Genomic DNA, 10,738 nt, shown 5'->3' with positions numbered 1-10,738 from the left:
ATTAGAAAGGGGTTGGCTGTCTAACTGTGGCATGTTTACCAGTGGGGCACAGGACACATGAGATGATTTTATGTCAAACACAAAATCTTTGCTTTGATAGCATGGCATTATTTTATGTGCATTAGGAAGATACAGTTACGATATCAAACCTGCGAAGGACAGGAAAAGTTTATGAAGAGTGCGAAGTGTGACAATTTAAAGAAAAATCTTAAGTAAATAGTAGTTTAGATGATATTGGAAATAATAAAATTATTATTCAAATGACTGAATTTTTGGAAATTAGTCTAGGTAAATGAAAATCTTTACATTTCTCTTTATGCCAAGTAATGATGTTGATGATGATAATGATGATAAAATTAACACTAATAATACAAAATTTTACGTTTATTTAGTGTTATGGGCAAGACCGTGTTCTAAGAATTTTACATTTGTTTATTTACTTAAACATCACATCAACTTTATGAGATGGTTACTATTATTTCCCCCATTTTACAGATAGGGACCTAAGGCCCAAAGGGGTTAAACGAGAGTTCACTCAATAAATAGTCAAGTGAGGATTTGAATTCATGCCACTACGCTCTACCTGACAACTGCATACATTAGGGTGGATATGGATTCCTGTACAATGATTGCACCAAAAATCTGCAGAACTGATTTAGGATTTGGTGTCAGAAATTTGGGGGTGAATGCTTTTCGAGTACTCATTTTCGTGCCAAGGAGAGTTCTCAACTTCGGCACTATTGATATTTTGAGCAGGTGATTCTTTTTTGTGTGTATGTGTGGGACTATCCTATGCATTTTAGGGCAGCCTTTCTGGCTTCTACCCACTGGATGCCAGTATATCTTCTCCAGTTGTGACAACCAAACATGTCTCCAGACATTGTCAGATGTCCCCTGGAGACAACATTGCCCCCAGTTGAGAACTCCTGGCCTAGAGAATTCTGAAGTCTCTCAGTGAGAAGCCCAGCAAGAGTAAATGATATGACTAAGCCGCTCTGGTATGCTTTCCTAGGTAGTCTTCCACAGTATCATGTCATTATTCGTTAATAGCAGGTGTGTCTCGTTTCTCATATCACAAATAAATACACAGTACCAGCTTGTACCAGCTATTGGTTTTTAATGCAGTATGTGGTGAATCTTTAACTTTGTGGCTTACTTATAAAATGAACAACCAGCGTCTCATTTTTCTAGAATCCAGTGGCTGTACACTTGGCAAGAAATGACAGGTGACCTCAGTCTCTTTAGATTTTTAAGCCAGTACATGTTTCTTTCCCTGACTTGGTGTTTGATCACATCAATAATTTTTTTTTCTTTTCTTTTCTTTTTTTTTTTTACGGGCGGTATTCTATGTAAAAATAGGACAGATTATAAGTTATGTCCATTCTCTATATTTGAATATGGTTGTTAGGATTTTCAATACAGTGATCAATATTATGTTCATGATGTATTAATACATCATAAAACATTGAAGAGCTATGAAAGGACAAATCCTCTCTCAGGTAGGGCTTTCTGGTCATTAAATCATTAAATTTTACTAGACACCAGAGTCTAGCAAGAGCATCACCTAATCCTTTTTATTTTAGTGTGCCCTGGCCTTCATGGCATCTCCCATACCATTCTTTGCCAGCCAAAACCTTCCCTCCAATCCCTTCAGATCTATCTGAGCATTAAAGCCCAACAAAAAAGTCGCCTCCTTCACGATTGCTTCCAGAAGTCATAATCAGAAGAACCACTTCTTTCCACTGGCCCCACTTATCATCTTGTACCCATCCTTGTATTCCTCTTTATATTGCATCGAATTAAGTGAGGGACTACCCCACCAGTTCAGTCTTGCTCCTTATCTTTTCTGTGCAGAAAAGAAGTCTTAGCTCCGATTAAAGCTGGCAGTTGTTTTGGGGTTGAGAATGTTCATACACGACCATTCACATCGACAAATAATATTATAGCTGCTTTATTTTTGAAGGTGGATCAGTTTGTCCTCACACTCTCACCCCACAGGGTAGTGTGTGTGCAGGGGGTGGGGCCTTAAACCTACCAGTTAAGACACTCTTCTTTAAAAAAATTAGAGTTGGTTTATAATAGTGTTAATTGCAGGTATACATTACTCTTAATTCGGTCTCTTCCTGTTTAAATACAGCCATCTCACTGGGGCAATGGTTTCTACTCAGCTATGCTCCACCTTGAAGATTTCATCTTTCTCCCCTGTTTCTCCTCAAGATATGCCAGTGGGAACTAAAATAAACTAATTCAGAAAACTGTTTCTCAACAAAGCCTGGCTTTCAAGACTACTGTCTTAGACTCAAAAATCCTATTTTTTTATTTCAAAAGATGAACCTTGACTTTGTCTTTCTCTGTAATAATCCTTATCTGCTCAAAGGCAAGTGGATGATACTGGCTTTCTAATTAATTTTTCCTGACTTTTGCTTTCCTGGGCTTACCTTTTACCAGGTACATGATTCAGTTGGCTTTTAATATCCTTTAAAAGAGAAAGAAAGGAAAGAAAGAAAGAAAGAAAGAAAGAAAGAAAGAAAGAAAGAAAGAAAGGAAGGAAGGAAGGGAGAAGGAGAACAGAAGGAAGGAAGAAAGAGAAAGGAAGCAAGGAAGAAAGAAAGAAAGAAATTACTATGCATTGAGGCTATACAAATTCTAAAAAGATATGGTCACTAATGACATTGAATTCAATCTTTGCAAATTCTAAAAGAAAGAGAATTTACTTCTGTAAAGTGAGAGAACAAATGCTTACATAGACCTGGGCCAAGAAAGAGCCAATTTCCATTTTCCTGGAATCAGTTGTAATGGGAGCCAAGAAAGTATCCTGTCTCTCACTGAGATCTCATTTACAGAGGTCGTGAAACAGTCCTATTATACTTCATTTAATCCTTGATCACAGATTATACTAGTAGACAAACTCGTATTTCTTGTTGGACAGTTAGATTACCTGTTGCTAAAGGTGTAAAGTTTGAGTGACACAATGTAGAAGGAAACAAAAAATATTTCATTTCAGCCAAGTTCTAAGCCACTGTGACAATATACGCAAATGAGCTAAAAAGATCTGAGATGGACCCATACCATATGTGTAACACAAACTCAGATAATTTGCATATTAGTCCAATAGCATGTAATTCTTCATTTATCTCATGGCTCTCCCAACGGTTACCAAGAGGTAGAGAAATTACTTCCTCGGTCTACACCAGTGTTGAATAAATGCCTGCTTATTTCCCGTACAGAAAAGTCTAGATTGGGGGGATTATTTTGAATATGAAAAAAATTATATTATAGTTGGCCATGGAATTATTGAGCTGTAGAGTTAGAATGGACAGTAGCAGTCATCTTTGCTAACCTCCTCATTTTACAAATTCATTTCAACAAGTGCTCATTGAGTACCTGAGGCCCAAAGAGGCCTGAGAAGTGGTTGCCAGCACTGTGCTTTGAGTCACCTGGGAATATTTTAAAAACATGCATTACCTGGGCTCCAACTGAAGAATTCTGATATAATTGCTCTGGTGTGAGGTTTGGATGTTGGTAAGTTTAAAAAACTTCTCAGGTGATTCTCATGCTCCTAGAACTACCCTCTCCCCCCAGTAAAAAAAAAAATGGCATTAAAATTTTTATTCTGTATCTTATCCACTTACTTAAATTAACTGATTTGATGAGGTAAAGGGGGAGAAATGAGAGAAACTCTCCAGATACCTCCTCACTTCTCTGGGCTTTCATAACCTTGTCCCTTTTACCTCTATAGTTATTTTTCCAGCTACTCCAACCTCTTTTTAAAAAATTAAGTTGCATACCTACTGTAGAATTCACAAATCCTATTCACTCAAAATGTGATTTTACTCCCCATGATGGATATTGTGAAAATATGTTCAGTTAAGGATAAACCATGCCTTGTAGCTGACTGACTTATCCTGTCTACCAGAGCTACCAAGGAGCACAAAACTCGAGGCTTAATGGTGACCTTGAGATTGTACAAACCTCAGTTGGACCACTGCTCAGCAGTCCTAACTCCATCAGTTTCCAAGCAAGTATTTGGTGCTATCAGATACTGGAGACAAATTAGAGAAAGAATTTCAAGGACTTTGAGGCTTCAGAGAATGGTTTGGATAAAAGTCAATAAATGAGGAAGTGTAGAACTTAGGTTGTAGGTATAGAAATGTTGTGTGAGATCAGCCCCTAGTGGGCACTGTAACGATTACAATTGTTCAGCCTTTGTGTTGAGGTGACGTGGCTTGCTATTGGAACAGTATTCATTGCCACGTCAGACCACAAATGTTCTAAACACAGACTGACTTCAGATGGCAGAAACATAACATTCTCTTTATTATATAAATATATAATATTCATATTTCCCAGGCTACGTGGCAAAGGATCTCTCAGCTTCTCTCTAAAACAGACAGCTCTTATGTTGTTTTCTATCACTTGTAGAAGAAAATCCTAGAAACTCCCTAATGTAGAGGACAATGGTCCCATATGTTCGTGCTTCTTCCCACCTCTCCACTGTCACCTCCTGATTCTTCAGTGTTCCATTCACAGTGTCAGGATGAGAAGGTTTTCAGGTGGAGAAGGAGGAAAAGCATTCCAGACAGGGGTATTCTGCATGCAAAGACCCAAAGGGATTAAGGAGTGTGGCACGTTTAGGGAATTCTAAATGTCTTGGTATTTCTGAAGTCTATAATGTGAGTGAGAATAGACGGCTGGGCCTTCCAGTCTAGCGTTCATTTCCTTCAGTTTCGACAGAGACGAGGTTAGAGAAATATTTCTCTACCCTGAGATAAACAAAGTACAAGTGAGATGGGTTTTGCAACTGACAGCTTCTTAACAGAGGTAGGGGTGGTGGAGAACGTGGCCCTGAGAAAGCCCACGTTCTGTCTAAGCCAGGTAGCCTGTCCTCAGCTCCACTGACTGGTGTGGGGAAGGGGGTCCAATGCTGTGGGATTTCCCACATTTTCAAGAAGATCCCCAAATCTGGATTTTTAGGAGAATTCTGCTCCCTATGCAACATCTATTCATTCATTCAATACTATGTGTTGTTCTAAGCCTGAGGGCAAGGCTGAGAACAGAGCAGATAGAAGTTCCTGCATTTGGGGAGCTTCACGTCTGATAGGGGAAACAATTTTAAAACTAAGCAAATTATTAAATATATTAGATGCTAATAAGTGTTATAAAGAAAAGTAATGTAGGGGAGGTGGCTGAGAAGGACTGGAGATGTGTTACAATGTTAAATAACGTGGTTGGGGAAGACTTAACCAAGAAGGTGACATGGAAGAGCTCAGGTGTCACATAACTGATTCACTCATTCAATACATTCAATGGCATTTATTGAGCACTTACTATGTGTGAGGCATGATTCTAGGTACTGGGGATAGACTGATGATGAGACAAAGTTCTTTCTTCCATGGAGATTGTATTTGTGCTGGGGAGACAGATAATAAGAAATCAAGCAGGATAATGTCCATTAGTGATTCTTTGCAACAAAAGAAATAAACCAAGATAATGTGTTGCAGAGAGGTGGGGGAGAAGTGGCTAGGTGGGACAGAGAATTTGGCGAAGGCCGCTCTAAGTGACAATGAGAGGAATGAAGGGAGCCTGCTTTGCAAAGGTCTGGGGAAAGGCATTCAAAGCCAAGGGATCAGCAAGGGCAAAAGCCGTGAGGTGATAACAAGCTAGGTCATGGTGCTGAGCATCAGGGGTGATGCCTTGGTTCATGGAACAGAACAAAGCACATTCAGGAGGGATAACCACAGCCAAGGTCAGGCCCAGGCAAAAGTGTGAAATGGAAAATGTTCACAGTGACTTCCTCTTTCTTCTCTCTAGACACCCCTTCCTCCTCTACAGATCCTTCCTTGGCCTCATTTAATCCCCAAGCTCTTTCTCTTTCAAACTTCCTCTCAGAAAAAGATGTGACAGCTTGTACATACTAAAAAATGATAAGGCTAAAAAGCTATTATTCCTCCTAAGGGTATTTATACTTCAACTATAATGGTTTAATTATGAAATTTGATTTAATTATGAAATTATGAATTTGATCAGCTGTTTGGGTGTTGGAGTATTTGATTGTTGTGGGAGTATATTAATTTCCTATGGATGCAGTAACAGATTACTGCAAATTTAGTGGCCTAAAACAACACAAATTTATTAGAGTTCTGGAGATCAGAAGTCCAAAATGAGTTGGCAGGGCTATGATCTTTTTGGAAGCTTTGGGGGAGAATCTGTTTTCCTTTACCAGATCCAAGAAGCTGCCCATGTTCTTTACCCTGGGGCCCTGTGTCACTTCAACCTCTGCTTCAAATGTCCCATCTCCGTCTCTGACTGACTTTCCTGCCTCCCTCTCCTAAGAACCCTGTGATTACATTGAGCCCACTCGGAGAATCCAGGCTATACCCCCATCTCAAGATCCTTCACTTACTCACACCAGCAAAGCCCCTTCTGCCATATCAGGCAACATATTCTCAGGTTCCAGGGAATGAGATGGGGACATCTTTGGGGGCCATTATTCTATCTACCACAGGGAGTGATATTCTGGAGTCTGTGAAATTAGTCCACCAGATAGCGCCCTACTTCCGGGTTGTTTCTGCTCCTTATTTTTTTTGGAATTGTGGGAATGAAATGGTTCTGTAGTCTTTCTGAAGGGCAGCTGCTCAAGACAACTGAGTAATTTTCCTTAGTCCAAGTTGGTAAAGCCAGATAAGATGGAATCTCATTGCACTTGTATTTCTGAACACATTGTTTACCCATAAGGTTAATTTGAATGGTAGCTTCTGGAATGGGGTTTCTAACACTCTGCAGTTTCTGACCTCTCTGGAATTTGAATAGCAAAGGTCTACTGAAGCAGAAATAGTAGGGGGTCTGAGTCAAGGACCTAAAAGAATGGACATTATCGTTTACCAGAAAGGCTCCATGATGTAACGAGTGCTGCATGTGGAGCCCAATGAGTTGTTTTTCTTCCTGCTGTCTGAGGGAGCAGTCCTGTTCCTGAACTTCCCAGCAGAGGGAGCCCTATGGATTAACCTATGGTCTCTCTGAACTGCTTTGTTTCCCATCTCTCAAAGACTGGCACCTTGGGGGAAATGAGGCAGATCAGTATTTTAATTAGCACCTGTGTTTCATAAGCCAAACTCTGTCATCAGTTCCTACTTAGAAGGGCTTGCTGTTTGGATTTTTCCCATACGTAGCTTTGACCCATTACCATTTCCTCCTTCAAATTTCTTTCTCAGCTACTTGCTGCATTAGGATCTTTTCTATACTAATCTTTCCTATTCTACTTACTGAGTTAGAGTCTTTTCTTTTGATGGTCAAGTTTCCAAAGGTTCGTGTCTTATTGATTTAGCAGGTGTAAGTTCACTTCCACCATCCCCTGTCTACTTCTGTAGTTTCTGATGTGTCTACACCATAGTCAATATTTGTTGATAAACAAAAAAGATGAATTTAGCAGGTGCTCATGTTTGCTATAATTCCCTAAACAATGGTTTACAAAGATTTAAAGATTATGTTGACTTTAATTTTCATTGTTACATTGCATTAAATAAAAGTTAGACTTTGGAAGAATATGAGTTCTTCTACACTTAATTATTCAAAAAATATTTTTGAGGGGGATTTATGTTGTTGACTTTAAATGAACATTATCTGAATTGGAACAGCAGGCAGAACAGTTCAGTGAGAGCCTGAATCAAGGAACTGAAAGGATGGCTCTGGCAGGAGAGAGTCTTAGGCTCCAGTTTGGCGCTGTCTCTACCACCTGTGTGATCTTATGAGTAAGTCAGGCAGCCCTGCCAAGCCTTGGTTTCCTCCTCTGTTAAATTGGGATTTTAAGAGTGGGATTCTTTCATAAGGTTGTGAGAAATAACCTGTTGTAAGTCAAGGGCTTAATACATGGCAGGCAGGCAATCAATACTTGTTGAATAAACATCTCATGGTCAGAGTTCTTTTAATTTTAGCTATGATGTCGAGGGTCTATAGACATAGGATTCAAAGTACTTAGTTATGGGCTCTTATAGTTGGATAACACGAGACCAATATATCTATGCAAGGGCAGCGTGGGTCCTATTTGTTTCTACTCATCAGAGATAAAAAGGTCTCTGCCATGCGTCAGGCTGCTGCTGAGCTGTGCCCTAGGTGTCATAAAAAGTTCTAAGTATACATCTGTCAGGTGTGGAATAAAATATTTAAAACCGTTGTTTTCTTTTTTAAAATTTATTTATTTTCCTTGTTTTCTTGGCTGCGTTGGGTCTTATTTGCGGTACACGGGATCTTCGTTGAGGTGTGCGGGATCTTTTGTCGCGGCGCTCGGGCTTTTCTCTAGTTGTGGAGTGCGGATTTATCTTTCTACTTGTGGCGCGAGGGCTCCAGGGCGCATGGGCTCTTTCGTTGAGGCGTGCGAGCTCAGCAGTTGTGGTGCTGGGGCTTCGTTGCCCCGCGGCATGCGGGATCTTAGTTCCCCTCTTAGTTCCCCGGGACCAGGGATCGTCCCCTGCATTGGAAGGTGGATTCTTTACCGCTGGACCACCAAGGAAGGCCCCTAAAACCATGGTTTAAAACTGAAACAAATACTATGGTTGCTTGCCAGTAACAAGGGTCATGGGTTTGCTAAGCCAGTGTAACAAATTCTGGAAGAAAGTGTCCCCAAAGACCTTCTCACTAGAACTGAAATTAAGAGTGTCTGAATTTCTGCCTTTAAAAAGCGACTCTGGAGCCATCTGTAAGGAGCAGAGCGGCAACAGGCTGCACGCAAGAATCTTAACTCCTAGATTCCTTCTGGACCTCCCCGACGTCAGCACCGGCTGTTTACCATTTCACCTCCCTGAATCCCTACATTTTAAGAATTTGGACCTTTGTGGGAATTCCCTGGCCGTCCAATGTTTAGGACTCTGCGCTTGCACTGCGGAGGGCCGGGGGGTTCAATCCCTGGTTGGGGAACTAAGATCCCGCCGGCCGGGTCGCAACAAAACAAGAATTTGGAGCTCTGAAGGAGAGCCCAACTGTTTCTCTTCCACAAGATGTAGCAACTACCAGGAGGGGATGAAGGATCACTAGACCTTTGCTCTACCACTCCACTGGGGGGAAAGCTCTGACTTACACATTTCCTTCATCAGCCTGGACCCCTTCCACCTGGCCTCGGTTCGGGGTTGGCTCTTAAGAGACCCCGAGACCTTACCGTTCTTGCCCTTTTTTAAGTCAACTATGGCCCCCTTCCCAAGTCGCTGCTTCTTGGCCGGCCCCACCCCAGTGCCTGTAACCGCCTGCTCCAGGGCCACCCGGGCTCTCATTTGGGGGAAAGTGGGTCATCCAGCAATGGCAATACAAACCCAATTAATTCATCCAGAGACTGACAGAAGGACACGGAGCGCGCGAGCAAGGCGCCACTACCCGGGTCCCTCCCGCCTCTACCTCGCTGCCCCGCCCCACAGCTTGCGGGGGGCGGGCAGGAAGGCCTGTCCCGGGCTCCGCCCCCCGGCCTCGCGCCGGCGAGCGGAAGTGACGCACGCCCGAAGCCGTTTCCGGCGGGCCGAAACTAGGAAGAAACTTGGAGCCGCCGAGGCGTCCGGCCCCCTGTCTCCGGTGCTCCCGTGCCCCGTGGCCCGGGCCGCACCGAGCTGTCGGGAGCCCAGGCCATGGGGCAGCCCGGGCCGTCCGCAGTGTGAGGCGTGGGGCCTCCCGCGGGCTCCTCGGACGGGCCAAGGGCGGGCAGGCGGGAGGCGTCGTTCCAGCTGCGGTCCCGGCCGCCGCTGCCCTCCCGGGCTCCCGGCATCATGAACATAGACGTGGAGTTCCACATCCGGCACAACTACCCCTGGAGCAAGCTGCCGGCCAACGTGAGGCAGGTATGGAACCTGGGGCCGGGGTCCCGCCCCGCCGTCACCTGCTCGCCGAGCCCGCGGGGCCGGGGCTGGCGCCTCTGGGCTGACTCCCGGCCTTCCCCCGCCCAGGGTCTTGAGATAACCTACCCGCAGCCCGCGGGTGAGGAGGGGACGGTCCTGGGGCCACAGGGGCAGGACGGGGCCGTTTCGAAATGGGATGGAATGGTGTCCAGTGGGCTCGCTTGGCGCCTTCGCACGCAGACTCCCTTCAGCCGGGCACTGGGCTAGGCACCTTCGAAACAAATTTAAAACACGGTTCTTGACCTCCAGAACTGCGGGATGGTGGGAAAGGGACGGGAAACAAATGAATCGGTTACAGGCTGATAGCAGCTCACACGAACCTGCACGATAGTATATGCGAGCGCGCAGAGGAGGGCGTCAGAAACCGTCCAGGGAGTGTCAGGACGTTGTGTAGGGGAGGCATTTAAATTGGGCCTTAAAGGACGAATAAGAGATAGATAGTTAAGAGGGATTCAAGATTTTCCAGCGAGAGGGAAAGTCATTTTAAGAAGCTTGGACGAGTGAAAGCGTGCTTTGAGAGTAGTGAGGGACCTCCTCCATCACCGGAATCCGGAGGTGTAAATGTATTGGTGTGTTTGGCTGTGCGGCTTGGTGAGTGCGTGGGGAGTGGTAGCGGTCAGGGCCGGATTTTGAAGGGCTTTCGGACTTTGTTTTGTTGGACTTCAGTCTGTCAGCAAGATGGGTTTATTAGAGATGTTGCAACAGGAGAGCGAGGTTTTTGGAGGTTTTTGTCTGAGAGGTAGTTCTCAAATGCTTGAGTGTTATTTTTACTCAGTTGTTTTACAGATATTTATTGAACACCTACTATGTGCTATGCCTTGTTTTAGGTGCGGGTCATTTGCAACAGTCAACACGGGAAAGCCCTG

General features: G+C 43.7%; 1 protein-coding gene across 2 annotated transcripts in view; it reads left to right on the top strand.

The window, feature by feature from the left end:
* The first annotated feature begins 9,500 nt into the window (after positions 1-9,500).
* The window catches only part of FAM91A1 (family with sequence similarity 91 member A1), a 42,318-nt gene continuing 41,080 nt past the window's right edge, over positions 9,501-10,738 (top strand). For both annotated transcript variants that reach the window (XM_059901892.1, XM_059901891.1), the window contains exon 1: positions 9,501-9,815. Coding sequence is in view for 1 of the 2 variants with exons in the window: in XM_059901891.1 (XP_059757874.1) it covers positions 9,744-9,815 (72 nt within the window). In the remaining variant the exon portion in view is untranslated. The remainder of the gene's footprint in view (positions 9,816-10,738) is intronic.

This window comes from Balaenoptera ricei, chromosome 17, assembly GCF_028023285.1.
Source record: "Balaenoptera ricei isolate mBalRic1 chromosome 17, mBalRic1.hap2, whole genome shotgun sequence".
In the NCBI taxonomy this organism is placed as follows: Eukaryota; Metazoa; Chordata; class Mammalia; order Artiodactyla; family Balaenopteridae; genus Balaenoptera; species Balaenoptera ricei.
This window is presented reverse-complemented; position numbering and strand designations above follow the sequence as displayed.